Raw genomic sequence first — 20343 nt, 5'->3', positions numbered from 1 at the left:
TCAACCTGCTAGGCAAAACTAATCTATAAAGATAGAAATCACAAGAGGCTGACTCTAGGGCATGAAATGGACAGGAATGAGACAGGAAGGAATTCTGCAGGATGACAGATATGCTCTATATTTTGGGATACTGGTAAAAACGGTATAAACAAATGTCAAAACTCACCTAACTGTACACTTGAAATCTGTGGGGTTTTTTACTGGATGTAATTATATCTCAACAAAAGTAAATAAATAAGCAATACTTGCCAGAATTCCACACAGATAACACTGCTTACAACAGCAATTACAAAATAGAAAATGACAGCAGTAACACCCATTCCTGTAGTCTCCTTTCTATTTGGAGAGCACGAAATCCTTAAACCATCCTGATAGTATTTAATGTACCAGAGAGCCTTCACCAGCTAAGGTCTTCTGGACACTCAAGACCAAAATGACATCATGCTACTGGAAATCTACACCAATAAAAACTTTAAGGAGCTACAGGCCCACAACAGTGGAAAAATTTCCCCTCATTCATACCTCAAGTTATCATAGATAACTCCCTCATCTCCCACCCATCCCCCACTATAGAAGGCCTCATGTCCGGCAAAAGATTTAGTGTCTATTTATACTACAGATAAAGCCTTAGGAAAGTATATTGAATCAGTACACAAGGTGACAGTAATATTAGGGGTCTAAGATCCTGGGAAGATAGCTGCCTTCCTTTAAAGAAAAGACATACATCAGAACTAAAATATATACAAGATCATCTTTAAGAGCTATAACAGCCTGGAGGTCATTATACTAATTATGACTAATTATACTAAGTATCAGAAAGTATTAATAGTAACAGAACTAGAGTAAGATGGCCAGAGCAAGAACCAGAAGGCCAGAAGAAAAGTTTTTCTGACCGAAAGATTAGACCTTTTCAGTTCTCATAATACGTGTATCTCTAATATGCAGATACTGCATAATGATATCAGTGTCAGATGCCATTAAGTATCCCTAACACGTAAATCCCTTCGGTCTGCTTCTGCTTAGAAATCTGGCATCCCATACAGCTTGCGTTCAGAGAGTATATGCACTAATGTACTAATCAGAAAGCCTAAGTATGCATACAAGTCTCAAGAGTTATATTTCTTATTATGAATTAATAAACTGGAATACTAGTTTTATAATAGTAAATACAATGGCCATGAATTTCTTCCACAGTTACTATAAATCTGGTTAAGTCCTCCTTCAAAGATTTTCTGAGTCAACAAAGGCTGAGTGTCAAATCAGCAATCCTTCTCAATTCAGTAGTATAAATGTCACCCTATAAAGACTTGCAGCAGTGCTTCTGAGGCTGTACCCCTGCCTTCCGAACTACCTCTAGCATGTAAACCCTAGGTCACTAGATCACAAATACAGGTCCACATCCCTTATCTGAGACCTTTGGTTTAGATGTTTTGAAATTCACAATTTTAGAAAAATAATACACATATAGTACATAAACCATGTCATACCTGCACTGGGGTCTAGGGTATCAAGCATTTAATTAATTTCACAATCAAGCATATTAGTATTTCTCTATACAACATATATTTACACTAACTAGGATAAAGTCCAAAACAGCCACACAGTTCAGAACAGGCTTTACTTCCAAATGAGAATATAATAAAGTTAGGGGAAAAACCTTTGGAATTCAGAGATTAAGGGATTTCAAGATTATAGGTAAAGGGGTGGGGGTGGGTGTGTGTGTGTGTGTGTGTGTGTGTGTGTGTGTGTAAGTAGATTCCATGTCCAGCGTGGAGCCCAATGCAGGGATTGAACTCACAACCCCAAGATCAAGTCCTGAGCCGAGATCAACAGTCAGACAGACGCTTAATCGACTGAGCCACCCAGGCACCCCTGTGGGCTATTTTGTTCTAGTGACCTATTACATTGTAAAGTCTCAGGTCTTTCATTATTTCCTAAAAAAGATAATTTTATCTTCAAGTCAGAATTTCAAGCCAACAGGTCAGCGGAGAGAACCACTTTCACAGCGTTTAATTAAGCACAGCTAATGACAATTTAAAGTTTTCACATCCTTTCTAAAGTTAAATATTAAATACTAAATGTTAGCCTAAATTGTGCAAATTACTTAAAGGATGTTAATATATATTGATCCCAGTGTAAATTTTCCATTTTTGCTGTGCTTCTCAAATATAACTAGAATACTAAATAATGATTAATGTTATGTCACAAAAAATGACTGAAGGAAATGACAGAAGCATGCATGTTAAACTCCAGGTGGTTTGTGTTGTTGTATTAGTACTTCTCTGTGCGGTGATAATCCATTATTATCTTTCAAGTTCACTTTTCTAACAAAAATTGCCCAGGGATGTTTTTCCTTATTTGGAAAAGACTAAGTCAGGGCCCAAAGTAATAAGGTCATGAAAAGACAAACAGTAAAAAGAACATTATGAAAATTTAAAGATGGGAAATTTTGTACAACACACAAAATAATTTAGTTAGCATGAACAACAGTCAGAACCACAGTATTTTGGATTCTTAGTCCTAATTCTCTAATTCTAAGACTCATCCTTGGCCTCAATTTAGAATGGGGACATGCTCCAAAGGAAAACATTTTTTGTGAAGAAACTGGTAATAATGGTTCCCAGGAATTCAAGAGCTATGGCTAAGGGCTTAAGAAACGCTCAAGTTCTTGAGAGGTTAATGATCTACAATAAACTTACTTTTTTCACAATGAGGGGGGAAAACTTCTTTAAAAAAAAAAAGCAATTTAAAGAGGCACCTGGGTGGCTCAGTCGTTAAGTGTCTGCCTTTGGCTCAGGTCATGATCCCAGAGTCCTGGGATCAAGCCCTGCATCGGGCTCCCTGCCGCGGGAAACCTGCTTCTCCCTCTCCCACTCCCCCTGCTTGTGTTCCCTCTTTCACTGTCTCTCTCTGTCAAATAAATACAATCTTAAAAAAAAAAAAAGGCAATTTAAAAGCTCTCATTTTTTTGTCAGGTCTAATTTTACTTCGGGTTTCTTAAAAAGGAAAAAAAGAGTTCAAGAAGGAAGAGTGAATATGCCAGCACAAAATGGTAGATTAGTCATGCTGGACGTCACCTATCAGAAATTTACACTTACTCCTCTTCAGGGTGACTACAGTATCAAAGTAGAATTACCCTCAAGAATTTGCCACTACCTTTCTACTCTCATGTCTTGTGAATATGAAATACTCATCACTCAACAAATTCTAAAGCTTAGTATCTGCTCCTACCCTCTTCTCCCCATCTAGTAGGCTTTCAGTGAGCTGTAATAGAAAGGAGAGTCTTTTGTTTATCCTTGGCATTTCAATAGGGATGATTTAAGTCCCTAGGTTATATCTTAGATGTAAAAAGATTCAGTACTTTTTAATGATTAATCAATGCAGTTAGCATTTTAGAAGGATCTTTGCAGAAAGTTTATTTCATTGTGATAATGATGTAAATTATTATCTGTCAACAGACTAGTGATAACTTGGGTTTATGACCATTTTAAAATATTACTGCTGGGGCAACTGGGTGGCGCAGTCAGGTAAGCATCTGACTCTTGGTTTCGGCTCAGATCATAATCTCAGGGTAGTGAGATCGTGCACCTGTCAGAGTCTGCTTGAGATTCTCCCTCTCTTTTTGCCCCTCCTACTCATGCCTCTCTCTCAAATAAATAAATCTTAAAAAAAAAAAATTACTGCTAGTGTAATTCAATATCTGACAGAAAGAAAATTCTATTTGGAGAAAACTTGATCACATAGAAACTATCATGTGATTTCTTAAGTCTCAATTTCTTCATGTGTATAAGAAATATCAACTACTTCATACTACTTTTCATTCCATATTTACTGAACACTCACTAAATGCCAGCCACTGCTCGACAGGCTAGGGATAAAATAATGAAGTTTCTGTTCTCATGGAGTTTATATTCCAGAGGAGAGAAACAGACAATAAACAAGAAAAAATAAATTCAGCAGCTAACAATAAACACCATGAAAAAATAAAACAAGATCATTGTGATCGTGACTGACAGTGAGGTCTACTTTAGATGTTATGGAAAGGCTTCTCTGAGCAGTGACATCTGAATGAAGACCTGTATAACAAGAAGGAATCAGCCATGCCACAGACCAGGAGTAATAACAGTCTGAGAAGCCAGAAAACTATGCAAAGGCCCTGAGGCAGGAACAAGTCTGAGGTGCTCTAGGAACAGAAAAAAAATCTAGAGTGGATAGAGAGTGGTGAGCAAAGGGAGTAGTACTATAGCAAAATAAGTGGAGGCAGATAACCAAGCACATATAAGTCATAATAAAGAGTTTGGATGTTTTCCTAAAGTCCCTAGAGAATTTTAAGCAGGGAAATAACATGATCTTTTGTTTTTCTTTCTTTTTTTTTTTTTTAAGATCACTTGGGCTGCTGACAGAAAATGCATTTTAGAGAGCAAAAATGGTAACAGAACAGTTATGAGGTTTTTGCAACAGGTCAAGCGAGACATGATGGTGGTTTATGTGCTACCATGGTAGCAAGAAAAAATGGGAGGGGGCGCCTAGGTGGCTCAGTTAAGCATCTGCCTTCAGCTCAGGTCATGATCCCACGGTCCTGGGATTGAGCCCCTCATCGGGCTCCCTGCTCCACGAGAAGCCTGCTTCTCCCTCTCCCACTCCCCCTGCTTGTGTTCCCTCTCTCCGTGTCTCTCTCTCTGTCAAAATAAATAAAATATTTAAAAAAGAAAAAATGGGAGATGTTGAGAGGCTTAATGAGGTGATATATTCGACAATATTAGAAAATACTGAGAACAATAGATTAACATCTAGTAGAGGCTTGTGCCAGATTGTATTTTCCAACAATGGCCTACGATAATATGTCTCATCCCACAAGCATTTTTTTTTAAAGATTTATTTATTTATTTGACAGAGAGACAGAGACACAGCAAGAGAGAGAACACAAGCAGGGTGCATGGGAAAGGGAGAAGTAGGCTTCCCGCTGAGCAGGGAGCCCAATGCGGGAATCGATCCCAGGACACTGGCATCATGACCTGAGCCAAAGGCAGACACCTAACGACTGAGCCACCCAGGTGTCCCATCCCACAGGCTCTTCTAAAATTTTGCCACTCCCTCATTAAAAAGTGGAGCCTTTTACCTGTGGGTGGTCTTCATAAACTGCCTTAACTAAGTAAACTGAGTATTAACCAACTGAGTAGAACTATAATAATGCTGATTATTGTACCTTCTCTTCCAGCATTACAAACAGCATAGGAATCTTAATCTCCCAAAGCCAGATAACTGAGACCTCATTAAGTAAGGATGATGGAGAAATGATATCCTTTGTTCACTTTGCTACTTGAAAAAATGCAACACTGAATTATATGGAAAATTTTTAATAAAATGTTATTAAGTTGTAGAATATCATGCAGAAGATAATCTAGTTATATAAAATATACATATATATTTAAGCATAAACAGTTTTTAGGAAAACTATTCTACAAAACACAGAGAGGAATTTCAGATGGGGCTTTTCTTCCATCTACTGTATATGCTTTTCAGTACTGTTTCAATTTCTTAAAATTAAGGGTGTCATCTCTTCAAGAACAATAAAACCATTGTTTTAAACCTTTAAAAAAAGAGGACTCAATGTCACCAAAGTCTGCAGAGACAGTGCTTTAAAATTAAGTGTGAAAAAGGAAAAAGTACCCATCGGGTTTAGCAACAAAGCTATCATTGGAGACCTCTGCTAGGATTTTCAGTAAAATCTGGAGGTAAAGACTGCTGCAGAGTATATATAAGATGGATGGTTACAAACAGTGTAGAAAACTCTTTCCACAGGTTTAAGAAGAGAGGTCAGGATGGTATTTCTGGGGAGACAGAGTATAATCAGAGACATCTTTCGACTTGGGAGAAATATGACCATGTTAATTTGTTAATGAAAAAGTCAGTAGGTCCTAAAATTGATATGGAAATTCCAAGGACCCAAAATAGCCAAAACAATCTTAAAAAAAAAAAGAAAGAAAAGAAAAAGGCTGAAAGACATACTTCCCAATTTCAAGACTGATTACAAAGCTATAATAATTAAAACAGTGTGATACGGACATAAAGAGAGAAATAAACCTTCATGTTTATGGTCAATTGATTTTCAACAAGGTGCCAAGATAAAGAATAGTCTTTTCAATATATGGCGCTAGAATAATTGGATAGCTACTTATGAAAGAATAAAAAATAAGAATATAAAATTTAAGAGAAAGAATGTGACCCTTAGCTCACACCATATACAAAAATTAATTCAAAATGAATCAAAGACCTAAACATAAGAGCTTAAACTTTAAACTCTTAGAAGAAAGCAGGTATAAAACTTTGTGACCTTAGATAAAGCAATGGTTTTATGTCATCAAAAGCACAAGCAACAAAAGATAAGGTTAAATTAGACGTAATCAAATTTGAAAATTTTGTGCTTCAAAGAACACCATCAAGAAAGTAAAAAGACAGGGTAGCTCAGTTGGTTAAGCGGCTGCCTTGGGCTCAAGTCATGATCTCATGGTCCTGGGATCAAGCCCCACATTGGGCTCTCTACTCAGCGGGGAGTCGGCTTCTCCCTCTGCCTCTCCCACCCACTCATGCTCTCTCACTCTCACTCTCTCTCAAATAAATAAAATCTTAAAAAGAAAAAAGAAAGTAAAAAGACAACCCACAGAAAGAAAATATTTGCAAACCATATTATCTAATAAGGGACTTGTATCTAGAATATATAAAAGAAAGTCTTACAACTCAAAAGAAAAAAAAAAACAAAATTTAAAAATTGGCAAAGGATCTGGGAGCACCTGAGTGGCTCAGCTGGTTAAGCATCCAACTCTTGATTTTGGCTGAAGTCATGATCTCAGGGTCATGAGATCGAGCCCCACCTCTGGCTCCATGCTGGGTGTAGAGCCTACTTAAAATTCTCTCTTCCTCTCCCTCTGTCCCTTGCCCCCAACCCCTTGCTCTCTCTTGCTCTCTCTCTCTCTCAAAAAACAAAAATAAAAATTAGCAAAGGATCTGAATAGATATTTCTCTAGAAAAGATACAAATGGCCAATAATCATATGAAAAGATGTTCAACATCAGCAGCCATCATGGAAACACAAATCAAAACCAATAACATACTATTTCACACCCACTTAGGATGGCTATAATCAAAGTAACAGATAATAACAATATTGGCAAGGATACAGAGAAATTGGAACCCTTATACCTCTGGTGGGAATGTAAAATGGTGCTGCTGCTTTGGAAAACAATCTGGAGTCACCATATGACCCAGCAATTCCACTCCTATGTATATCTTAGAGACATGAAAACATACGTCCACACCAAAACTTACGTACACAAACGTTCACAGTAGCATTAGTCACAATACCCAAAAAAAATGGAAACAACTCAAATGTCTGCTAACTGATGAATGGATAAATACAAATGTGTAATACTCATACAACAGAATATTCAGCAGTAAGAAGTATTGATATGTGCTATAATATGGATGAACCTTGAAAACATTATGCTAAAAGAAAGAAGCCATATTACAATCATTTAAAGTACACTTTTATAATATGATTCTACTTATACGAAATGTACAAAATAGGCAAATCTGTAGAGACCAAAAGTAGATTAGTGGTTTCCTAGGCTGGGGGTGAAACACTGGTAATAATATAACAGAAACAGTGTTTCGTTTGGGGGTGATGAAAGTTTTCTAAAATTGACTGTGGAGATGGTTACACAATTCTGTGAGTATACTAAAAACCATTTAATTGTATCCTTCAAATAGATGATATGTGAATTATTACCTGAATAAAACTGTTAAACACACACAAAAGAAAAAAAGCAACCCAAAGATTTCCTAAAAATTTCCACATGAAATTGTCATAACAAAGATGTTTAGTTGTTGTATTGCAAAATTAATACTCTTAAAATAAACCACAAAAGTCCATACATAGAAAGGAAGTTTAAGATACATGAGAGAACAGGAGTAGAGAAAGCAGAAAAGGAGGCATGCCTGGGTGGCTCAGTTGTTAAGCGTCTGCCTCAGGATCAGGTCAGGATCCCAGGGTCCTGGGATCCAGCCCCCACATCAGGCTCCCTGCTCAGCAGGGAGTCTGCTTCTCCCTCTCCCACTCCCCTTGCTTGTGTTCCTGCTCTCACTATCTCTCTCTGTGTGTCAAATAAATAAATAAAATCTTAAAAAAAAAGAAAGAGAGCAGAAGAGGAGAAAACCTATAGACTGGGGTCCTTGAAAATTTGTGAGGAGATAGAATCCACAATACCCAAGGATTGCCTCTTTCACTCTGATGAGGAAGGATACAGGTAGAGTTAGCAGGAAAGTAGGTATACTAGTAAGTGTGGGTACAAGATGTTAAGAGTGTTCCCACTAGGGGCGCCTGGGTGGGTGGCTCAGCCGTTAAGCGTCTGCCTTTGGCTCTGGTCATGATCCCAGGGTCCTGGGATGGAACCCAGCATCGGGCTCCCTGTTCAGCAGGAAGCTTGCTTCTCCCTCTCCCACTCCCCCTGCTTGTGTTCCCTCTCTGGCTGTGTCTCTCTGTCAAATAAATAAAATCTTTAAAAAGAGAGAGAGAGATTCAGAAAGAAAAGAGTGTTCCCACTAAATAGACTCCATTGTCTCTGGGAAGCATGGCACCTTCTCTGAATGATGGAGGAAAGAGAAGGGTTGAGAGAATGCAGAGACAGTTGTCAAAGCAACAAAGCAAATATTCACCCAATATTTTATCTACCCATCTGTGCTATAACAGCAATGCTAAAATACAAGAAATGAAGTAAGTAGACAATTTTAGCATGAAGGCCTAATGCGAACAAACTCTAGGAAATAGAAAATCGACTTTCATAATAATCTTAACATTGTCATGTGAATGGGAAAAAATTAATTATGAATACCTCAAAACACTTCCTTTGAATATAATTCCATTTGTATGATTTCATGTACCTTGTAAATTTAACTTGTGCAAAAAAAGTAAAGCCCTTTTTTTTAAGGAACTAGTCCAAGAGAATCTTTCATGATAAAACGAGAAGGAAAATAAATGATTGGTGGGCGCCTGGGTGACTCAGTTGTTAAGCGGCTGCCTTCGGCTCAGGTCACGATCCCAGGGTCCTGGGATTGAGCCCCATGTCGGGCTCCCTGCTCTGCGGGAAGTCTGCTTCTCCCTCTCCCACTCCCCCTGCTTGTGTTCCCTCTCTCACTATGTCTCTCTCTGTCAAATAAATAAATAAAATCTTTTAAAAAAATAAAAATAAATGATTGGGCTGGCCATTTGTCTTTCTATAAGCAATAAAAGTAATAAATCCTTAATCTAAATCACTTGCGCACTGTCCTGGCTTTGACTGGAATTACATTAAGTATTTGAAAATCTGATCCTATGACAACTGCCACATATAGGAGTGGCATATTTCAGAACAATCTATTTTCCATCCTTCCACAATTACCATTAACAAAACTGCTTGCAACAGAAGCAAGAGTTGACTGCTTGTCTGATACAACACCCTAAGCAAAAGATCCCACACAGTTCTACAGGCTCTGGATAATTACGCAAAAGCCACTGCTGTTGATATAAGCTCAATCGTGTTTTACATAAACCATGGAAACGTACATATTTGTTATTAGCATATTCTGCAAAACTTACAAGGCTGTGTAAAACATAATTCCAAACAGCCTTCTGAATCTCATCTCTAAACCAAGTTTTAAGGGCCTTGAACATTCTATTCACTACAAGAACAATGTGCCACACTGTAGGACTTGAAAATCATAATGCTCAGTACTGTCATTGAGGAGTTTACAAACTTGTTGTACAGATAAAGAATGTACTATAGATACGGCTAGTTAATAACAAATATAAAATGATTAAATTCCCAAAGAATTATATGAGCAAGTTTCAAGGGTACTGAAATGGAAAAATCAAGGCTGACCAGAGTATTCAAGAAAGCAAACAATACAAAATTTCCATATAGTTCTTCCCACTGATAGCACTTATCATTTTATTTTTTTCTTTTATTTTAAGATTTTTTTTTATTTATTTATTTGAGAGAGAGAGAATGAGAGATAGCACAAGAGGGAAGAGTGTCAGAGGGAGAAGCAGGCAGGGAGCCCGATGTGGGACTTGATCCCGGGACTCCAGGATCATGACCTGAGCTGAAGGCAGTCGCTTAACCAACTGAGCCACCCAGGCACTCACCACTTAGCATTTTAGAAGCTTCCTTTGTTTTCTTTTCAGGACATTTAGATTAGATACAATTTTACTTTTGTTCCTTTTACAATTCAAAAGCGACTTTATTAGTTTTGGACTTCTAATACACACCATTTAAGCTTAATAAAAACTGTCAAGAACAGTTTATTTAGAAAAGTATAAATTCACTTTTAACTGTTTGATGGGAGTGGTGTTGAGATCTTTCTAGGAGAATCTGAAACTACCTCTTTTACGTCTTTGCAAGAAAAATACATATACTTATGCTCTTCAAAAATTTTGATCATCTTCCAAACATTTCTAAGGACTACCAAATAACACTTAAATGTGTTTCAACTACCAGTGGTTCTTTTTTTTTTTTTTAACTTTTGATTTATTTATTTGAGAGGAAGAGAGAAAGCGAGCAAGGGAGAGTGCAAGAGCAGGGGGAGGGAGAAGCAGACTCCATGCTGAGCAGAGAGCCCAAAGCAGGGCTGGATTCCAGATTCCAGGACACCAATCATGACCTGAGCCTAAGGCAGACGCTTAACAGACTGAGCCACCCAGGGTGGCCCCCAACTACCAGTAGTTCTGAAATACAAAATCTTTTCCAGGCAGCATGTAATAGGGAAGAACATAAGATTTTTCTAATGATTCTTTTTACAAAAAATACCTTGAGTGGCCCCGGTAACTTATTAATTCACTGTTTCTAACTTTCTCTCCAAAATGTTACAAAAACAATATAAATAAAGAGTTAAACATTTTGGAGTAATGATGAAACAAATCATATTTTATAATCTCAACTAGTTCCTCAAACAACCTGATTAACCTTAATGTATCCCTAGCCATTCCTTTTTTCCAGGTCCCAAGGCCATTGATCTAAATCTTTTACTACACTCCTTAAGTCCTAACTCTACCCTCATTTTTAACATGGATCTTGATTCCTGTCCCTACAACATTTAAGCAAAATCCTACCTTAGAAGCCCTACCCCTTAATTCCATATCCTTCTCTGCCTCTTTCACAATAAAACATCTTGAGCAATCTACACTCACTTTTTCTACTTTTACACCTTACTCTTTAAACCACTCCAATCTGCCTTTCTTCCACCCCCACCACCCCATAGAAACTGATCTCACTAAAGGCACCAATGATCTCCAAATTGATCAATCCAGTAGATCCTTTTAGTCTTCATCTATTCAGTCCTCCCAACAGTATTCAAGCCAACTCACTATTCCCACCCTGACTGGCACATTCTTCTGGTTTTTCTCTTATATCTCTGGCTGTCCCTTGTCACTCTCCTGTGCAGGCTTTTTTCTCTGCCAATCCCTTGAATATGACTGTGGTTTAAAAATCTGTCCACAGGGGTGCCTGGTGGCTCAGTCGTTAAGCGTCTGCCTTCAGCTCAGGTCATGATCCCAGGTTCCTGGGATTGAGCCCCGTATCAGGCTCCCTGCTCTGCAGGAGGCCTGCTCCTCCCTTTCCCACTCCCCCTACTTGTGTTCCCTCTCTCGCTGTGCCTCTCTGTCAAATAAATAAATAAAATCTTTAAAAAAAATAAAAAATAAAAATCTGTCCACAAATTCTTTGACACTCCTTTCAAAAGGTAGGGCCTAATTTCCCTTCCAATTCCTGAAATTCCCATTCCCATTCTCATGAGCTAAACTGTATGGTGCATTTCTAATGAACAGAATAAGGCAGAAGTGATGTTCTCAGACTAAGTCATAAAAGGCACTGCAGCTACCTCCGCGCTTTCACTTTGATCACTCCCCCTCTGGGTGAAGCCATAAAGCCTATCATGATGACACCAGTCTAGCCCAATGAAGAGGGTAGCTGGTGAGGAACTGAGGCCACATTCCAACAGCCAGCAAGGAACTGACGCCCTGTGCCAACTGCTGTGTGAGTGAGTCATCCTGGAAGCAGATCCTCCAACTCCAGTCAAGTCTTTCACAGGACTGCAACCCTAGCCAATATCTTGACTGCAACTTCTTGAGACCCTGAGCCAGAACGACCCAGCTAAGTCACTCCCAAAGTTCTGAACCACAGAAACTATAATGTTTGTTGTTTTAAACTGCTAAGTATTGGGGGTAATTGATTACAAAGCAATAACTAATGCAAAGATGTTTCTTAGCATCCTAATTATTCTCTCAATTCTCCATATATAAAGCTAATATGTATCTGTAACCAGATTTTTTTCCTGAATTCCAGACTATAGGACATCTTTATATCAATTTCAATATGCCCCAAAGCAATCTCTCCCCCAACCTGCTCTTCCTATCTTCCCTATCATCATTCCCCATGTAAAACCAAAAACCTGCATTTCATTAGACAACTCCTCCCCTTTCACTCATATCCAATCACGAAGTCCTGTCAATATGACCTCATTATTTCTGTACAGATGTCATTACATTAAGACTGTAATGACAGTCTTCTCTAAAGGAGACAAATTTTACCTGTACCTCCTGATCAATTTTAAAATCATAGAGACAACCAGATATCATGTGCCACTTGATGTAATGTTTCACCTATGAAGAATTCTTGCCCAAAAGAAAAAAAAAACTGAATTTGATTAACTTTCTAGCTCTAATTATCAGTTTATACAGTTCCTATATTGTAGGAAACACAGACAACAAAGGAACATGTTTAAACATACCACAAGAATGCTGCCAGCAAAATCCAGAATGTAGAAAAATCCCACAGAATAAATGATCTCGTTTCTTCAACAAACAAGAAAAAAGAAAGAAATGGAATTGGAATCCTGACTCAAACAACTGGTGAGGGAGAAATGTTTGAGACAATCAAGGAAATTGAACATTGACTATTTTATATTAGTAAATTAGTAATACTTAGTTGTAATAATGGTATTGTGATAACATTTTTTTAAAAGAGAGAGACCTTAACTTTTAGTAATACATCTGAAATATTCACAAATGAAAGGATATAGTATCTGAGATCTGCTTTAAAACGAACCAACGGGGAAGGAAGGAGTTGGTGGAAGTATTTTTTCTTTTTTAAAGATTTTATTTATTTATTTGACAGAGAGAGACACAGCAAGAGCGGGAACACAAGCGGGGGGAGTGGGAGAGTGAGAAGCAGGCTTCCCGCCGAGCAGGGAGCCCAATGTGGGGCTCGATCCCAGGATCCTGGGATCATGACCCGAGCTGAAGGCAGACGCTTAACGACTGAGCCACCCAGGCACCCCGGAGTTGGTGGAAGTATTAACAAAACAAGATTGGCCATATGTCGATAACTGTATAAGCTGGATGACAGGAATTCATTTTACTATCTTCTATATATGTTTGAAATTTTCTATAATCAAAATTTTTCTATAACAAAGAGTACTTACAACACTTAATGATTTTTACTGCCCTGGGGGAAAAATTCAAATTCCTTAGCATAATTTACCAAGAAAGTCTTTCATTATCTGGCCCCTACCCACCTCTCCAACTCATCTCATGTCCATCTCACTGCCCAAACTCCAGGACTGTCTAACTCCTTACTCTTGTCTCCTCTGAAAACATTTATTCCATCTCAGTTACCTCTCTCTGCTCACATAGCTAACCTCTATTCATCATTCAGGTCACAGCAAACCTGTTTCTTCTAGGCAACATTTCCTGACCTTCCAAGACTGAGTCTTGGACCTCCCTACATACCCCCCAAGCATCCTATGCTTCCCTGATCACGGCTCTTGCTTGCTGTATCCCCCAGTAGACTCTAGGTATCACGAAAGCATGGATTATTTCCATTTTATTGCCATTTTAACGCCTCCTTCTGGCATTGCACCTGGCACACAGTAGGTTCTCAGTAAACATTTGATAAACTTACAAAAGGCATGATCTTCACTAACTTTCTAACCTTCCAACTCCCCATATATCTACACCTCCCTCAATTTTCCTTCCTTTCTCACCTTCTTTGTGATGATTCACATAAATGGTTGGCTGTTCACAGTGTTCCCAAATTTATACCTTAGCCCTCCCTAGGTATCTAATAAACTTACTTATATGCTATAATCTAACAGATCTTCATTTCGAGGCCTATGGCTCCCAATGCCTTCTGGATTCAATATCCTGCTAATCTCCCATATACATTTTTACACTAGAGCTGCTCAGAAATCCTCAGTATCTTCTTTTATTATTATTATGTTAATCACCATACATCACATCATTAGTTTTTGATGTAGTGTTCCATGATTCATTGTCTGTGTATAACACCCAGTGCTCCATGCAGTACATGCCCTCTTTAATACCCATCACCATGCTAGCCCATCCCCCAACCCCCCAGAAATCCTCAGTATCTTCTTAATGCACATTTATGTTCTCAAGTTTCCCATTTTGTGCATATTTCCTATTGCCTGAAATGCTCTTTTTCTCTTCTTCCTTTATCCTATAAATCTCAGCTCAAATGTCTCCCTCACCTTTTCCAGGCAATGTTCCCACAGCACTCCGTTCTTATTTCTATTGTAGAATTTATATCATATTGTTTTGAAATTTGTCACATTGTTTTGAAATTTATACTGTTTTGAAATTATGTTTAGGTGTCCGCTGCTAGACTGTGAGTTCCTAGGTAGAAGGGACTCTCCTTCATTCTGTACCACCACCATATTTAATACAATGCAGTTACAAAGTCAGCCCCAAATAAATGCTTGCTGAATGAACTACATTATATTGTTTCTAATACTTAAGAGACTGGACTAGAGCTGAAAAGACTGTCTCAATCTACTTTCCTAAAAGAGAGTTTCTCTCTTCATGTATTGGGCAGAATACTATATGAAGCTCTTTTTCAAAAACTGAAAATTCACAGAGTATGAAAATAAAAGAAAGATAAAGTAAAACAACCATTCATTCCCAGAGAACAGGTCTAGGTCTGGGCCCAGGCCCAGAGAAAAAGATCCAGGCTGAGATGACATTTAGGTGAATCTATTCAGTTTACAGCAATCCCAGTGATTCTAACCCAACTCTGAGATTATTCCAATATCAATTTTCAGTACAGGCAAACTCTAAAGCAAGGCCAATCTACTTTAGTTCAGGGTTTTCATGGCCATCCTGGAATAGATCTCCAACCACAGAGCCAGACCAGAGCCTAAGTGATTTTGGAAACAAGGGACAGAGTGACTTGCTATTTATTACTCTGCTAAAAGGATAATGTAACTAATTCAGATACTCTTTCTGGAAGATGTAGCTCCAAGTTATTAGCCCCACGCTAATCGCTAAACTGTACCTTCTAAGCCTTCTGAATCCTAATGTACTAAAACAATGTCTAAGTATACAGAAGCCCTTGCCAATGTTCAACGTGTCTCCTACGTTAAGTGTATACCTATCCTCTTCTCATCTTTGCTGGACCTCCTCTAATTTGGGATTAGGTATCATTTTATTTTCACAAGATCATTTTACTTTATAATATTTCCCTGCTGTTTCTCTACAAGCAATGCTTTAATACCAAAGAACTAGAAAAGGGGGGAAAAAAAAAAGGACTTCTAAATAGCCATTAGTGAGAAATATGATACCTCCTTCAGCTGGCAACGATGATGTTTTATAGAGTCTGGTCTCAGAAGGCAGAAATTAGGTATTGGGGGAAGGGGAGGAAGAAGTATATGAAAAACCTATATTTAGTTAATAAGGAAAGGAGAGATTTATCGAGGTATTCAAAAACTAAAAGGGCAAGGAGGCAAAAAAAGGATACACTAAAGGAAAAAAAAAAAACATACAGGAAAAAGGAGCTGGGCTGGGCTAGAAGCTCCTAAGAACCCCAGCTTGGGGCCTCTCCAGTATGGCCCTAGATTTAGATCAATACAAATGTGGGATCTGTAGAGTTAACTTAATTCCATAGTGCCACCTACTGAAATTACTCTACCTTGAATAGGCTGGAAAGGGTCCACTGGAATTTCTGATTATCACATCTAATGAAACCCAACATTACTCTTTATCTGAGCCATGGGATTTCATAATTCCAGAGTTCTGAGGCTATAATGTTCAGTTTCATCTCTTTCATGGCTACCTAAAGACAATCTTGAACGATGGGTTTAAATCTCATTCAGGTTCGGTCTTTTTCTCCCTTTAAAAATTATGTAGAGAAAGGACATTCATAGTTAGAAAGGATGCTGAAAGTTACATTTTTTTACTCCTGCAGACTACTAGCCTTTAGTAACTCACAGCTTGCACTTTCTTCTCCTCCCTGCAGATAAGTGCAGTGAAAACAGAAAGCCAGCAATCTGGAATCCTGATTACACCACTCACTGCTAGCTTTGTGATCTTAAGCAAACTACTTAAGAGCCTGGAGCCTCTATAAAATGAGAATAACAAATACCTACCTGGCATAGTTACTGTGAGTGAAATGAATTAAGGGAACCACTAAACTAGAATATAAGCTCCAGAGAAAAAGAACGGTGAATATCTTGATCTCTGTTGATTCTTGCTCACAAGCACACACCTAGCCCAAAGCAATAATAAACATCCAGTGCGAGTTCAATAAATGGTTTTTAAATTAACGAATAAATACTAGTGCTCCCACTTCTCTCAACATTAACCCTTCTTCTATAATGATTTTTTTCTTCTTTTATAATATTCTGAAGGCTTCAGGGAATTCTGTTTCATCCTTTTAAGTGGTTTCTTCCCTCTTTGTAAGTAATTTCTCTAATACCATCCACCTTCTATTTCTAAAGCGATAGGTGTGGAACGGATAATCAGAACATAAGATTCATGGCAATTCTTGCACTTGCCCACGGCCACTGGTTCGCGTTTAATGACAGTGAAGCCCTAAACTCAGCCCTCCCCAGAATACAACTTTCAGGAAACGCCGCACTATCCATTCGGTCTTTGCTAACAAGAAACGCCTGGGTGGGAAATCCTTGGCTTCAAAAGTTAAAGCGTCGGTTACGGTCGCCTCTCACAGAATAGAGGAGTGCGTCCCATGAAAGAAACACTCAGTTTGGGCAAACAGCAGGGATTTCGGACTCCTTCGTGTGGCCCGAGAGCCAGTCACCTCAGGACCTGGCCAAGCTTGTGTGACCACTGCTTGGAGAAAACAGCGCCCTTTAATCCCTGGAGGGTAGCTAAGGGGCGCGGCAGTCTACAGGGTCTGGGGGGGAGGGGGGGCAATGTCAAGTTCATGACAATGTGGAAAAACCACACGCACAGCGTAACCTGCCCTTTTAAATCATGGCTACGACCACCCTCACCCGCCTACACCCGCGCTGGATCCCACCACAGCTTCATACCTGACCCTAAAAAAGGAACGCGGCTCGCCCCTAACCCATAAATCAGACAGCCACTGCCTGCTTATTGGCTGCGCCAGCATCTCCTTCACCCTCATTGGCTATCCGGGACGTAAAACCTCCCCTCACGAGGGAACCCTCTCGTACGGCGGCACCCCCAGCTAAGCAACCTTTACCCGGCAGCCAAAAAGCCCGCCCCCCCCCCCAGGGATAGCGACCCCCGAGGCGCTCGGAGCTTTGCCCCACGAGGTCTCACCGTGTAATAGGAGAGCAGCCCTGCATTGTAGTCCAGCACAAACCAACGGTACTGCCAGCCCTTCATTACGTTAGTCCATTTACTCAGCGGCCCTTCCATGATAGACGCCATCTTGGGAGCCGCCAATGACAACAAACGGCCTGACGTCACTCGCCTATAAGGCATTCACCGTGTGGGGGCGGGGCCGCCACGGGAAGGGGCGGGGCCGGGGCGGGGCCAGCTGCCGCTGCTCCTCGTAAACTCGCCCACCCATGCCTCCAGCTATCAACCCCAAACAAGCTTTCATGGGGCGTTTATTGTGTGCAGAACTGGGTGCCAGAGATGTGAGGAATGCAAGCATGAATACCGCTAAGATTATTTATTAACATAAATAATTTTATTACCCATGATGTTACCTTACAGGTCCCAAAGATTTCACATCTGATACTCATTTATGCATTCATTTCACAAATCCATTCATTTAAGAATTACTTGCTATTTTGTGTTAGATACTCTTAGGCTTCCGGGATTCAGCAGAGACTTCATGAGGGGTAGAGGGGAACAGGCAATAGAATAAATAGTAAATTACATAGTATATATATATATATTTTAAGATTTTATTTATTTATTTGACAGAGAGGGAACACAAGCAGGGGGAGTGGGAGAGGGAGAAGCAGGCTTCCCGCGGGGCAGGGAGCCCGACTTGGGGCTCAATCCCAGGACTCTGGGACCATGACCTGAGCCCAAGGCAGACGCTTAACGACTGAGCCACCCAGACACCCCAAATTACATAGTATATTAAACACTGGTAAGTGCTATGGGGGAAAATTAAGCAAGGAAAGCAGCAGAAAGTGGGAGATGCAATTTTAAATTCCCAAATAGAGAAGGCTTGAATGAGAAGGTAACTTTTGAGCAAAGACCTAAAGAAAGTGAAGGAGGGAACCTGGCAGAAGAGCCTTCCAAGGGAGGGAAAAACAAGTGCAAAGACCTTTAGCCTGGCATGTTGAAGGAACAGCAAGTTCAGTATGAGTGGATGTCATGAGCACACTATGAAGTGCATACACAAGTTGTGTCTTTCCATAATGTCAGCTTTATTCAATCATAAAGCAAATTTAATACAACTATAAAGCAGGTTCAGGATTCCAAATTCAATGACATTTCACCATGTGATTAAACTTGGCTTCTTACACAGCACATAGAGCAGGACAGAAGACAAACCACACAACCAACAAGATTACAGAAAGGTGTAGGAAGTTAAGGAACAAACGCAAAGTCAGTCTGTGGGCGCACAGCTGAGATAAGGCCCCAGTCTGATTCAGGTCAGCTCTCAGCACTTACTGCTTATTATGTTCAAGTAGTGAAGGATCTCAGTTCTTTTCAGAGATCATATTGAGCAAGCCTTTGGCAGCCGTTGACTTTTTTAAGTGGTCAGACATAGAGAGGTCATGTCTGAAGAGTCTGCTGCAAAAATCCTCCCCTTTTTGAAGGCATTTAATTGGTCCTGGGACCCTACAGACCTCCTCTGGTTCTGCTTGCTATCAGTTCTGAGCTGTCAGCTGATGCTGGTCCCAGAGGTATCTCATGGGTGCTGTACCTTTAACTACTTGCGTCGTTGCTTGACACAGGCTCCTGCTTGACATGAGAGACTCCATTTTGCTCTCTACAGTGGAACAGGGTGCCAGGGAGAAAGTTGTAGGAGACAGGTCAGAGAAGTAAGGGTAGATCACTGAGAGCCAATAAGGACAATGAAAATACTGTCCTGCTATATTAGGCACTGTTCAAGGTCCTGAGAATGCAACAGTGAAGGATCCAGAAAGTTTCCTTGCTTTCTAAACGCTAAAGTTGGTGATGAAAAGCAAATACTAACTAAAAAAGTAAATAAGAAAAATATCTAATACTGATTTAAAAAACAAAAACAAAACCTTGCAGAAAATTTAAGTAAGTCGATATATATATAGGTTGACTGCATATGCATGGATTTATTTCTGGGCTTTCAATTCTTTTCCATTGGTCTATATAACTGTTTTTATTCCAATATCATACTGTTTTGATTACTGTAGCTTTGTAATATAGATTAAAAATAGAGGATGTGATACCTCCAGCTTTGTTCCTCTTTCTCAGGATTGCTTTGGCTATTTGGGGTCTTTCGTACTTCCAAATAAATTTTAGGATTTTTTTTCTATCTGTAAAAAATGCAATTGGAAACTTGATAGGGATTGCATTGAATCTATAGGTAACTTTGAATAGCATGGACATTTTAACAACATTAATTCTTCCAATCCACAAACACCGAATATCTTTCCATTTATTTGTGTATTCTTCAATTTCTTACGTTGTCTTATAGTTTTCAGTGTACAGATCTTTCACCTTCTTGATTAGATTTATTCCTAAGTATTTTATTGTTTTTGGTGCTATTGTAAGTGGGATTGTCTTTATTTCTTTTTCAGATAGTTCATTGTATATAGAGACTGTACTGATTTTGGATATTGATTTTGTATACTGCAATACTGAATTCATGGATTAGGTCTAAGGTTTTCGGTGAAGTCTTTAGAATTTTTTTATTTATAAAATCATGTCATCTGCAAATGGAAACAATTTGACCTTTTCCTTTCTAATTTGAATACATTTTATTTATTTTTCTTGCCTGGTTTCTCTGGCGAGGACTTCCAGTACTATGGTGAATAGGACTGGTAAGAATGGGTACTCTGGTCTTGTTCCTGATCTTAGAGCGA

The 20343-nt window shown here is 39.2% G+C and overlaps 1 protein-coding gene across 4 annotated transcripts in view; it reads right to left on the bottom strand.

Moving 5' to 3' along the window:
• Positions 1–17756, bottom strand: part of OSBPL9 (oxysterol binding protein like 9) — a 176468-nt gene extending 158712 nt beyond the window's left edge. For all 4 annotated transcript variants that reach the window (XM_027610399.2, XM_027610410.2, XM_027610418.2 and 1 more), the window contains exon 1: positions 17633–17756. In XM_027610399.2, coding sequence (XP_027466200.1) covers positions 17633–17743 — 111 coding nt within the window. In that variant the 5' untranslated portion in view covers positions 17744–17756. The remainder of the gene's footprint in view (positions 1–17632) is intronic.
• Positions 17757–20343: the final 2587 nt, after the last annotated feature.

This window comes from Zalophus californianus, chromosome 4, assembly GCF_009762305.2.
Source record: "Zalophus californianus isolate mZalCal1 chromosome 4, mZalCal1.pri.v2, whole genome shotgun sequence".
Lineage (NCBI taxonomy): Eukaryota > Metazoa > Chordata > Mammalia > Carnivora > Otariidae > Zalophus > Zalophus californianus.
The sequence above is the reverse complement of the archived record's forward strand: the minus strand, read 5'-3'. Positions and strand labels throughout refer to the sequence as shown.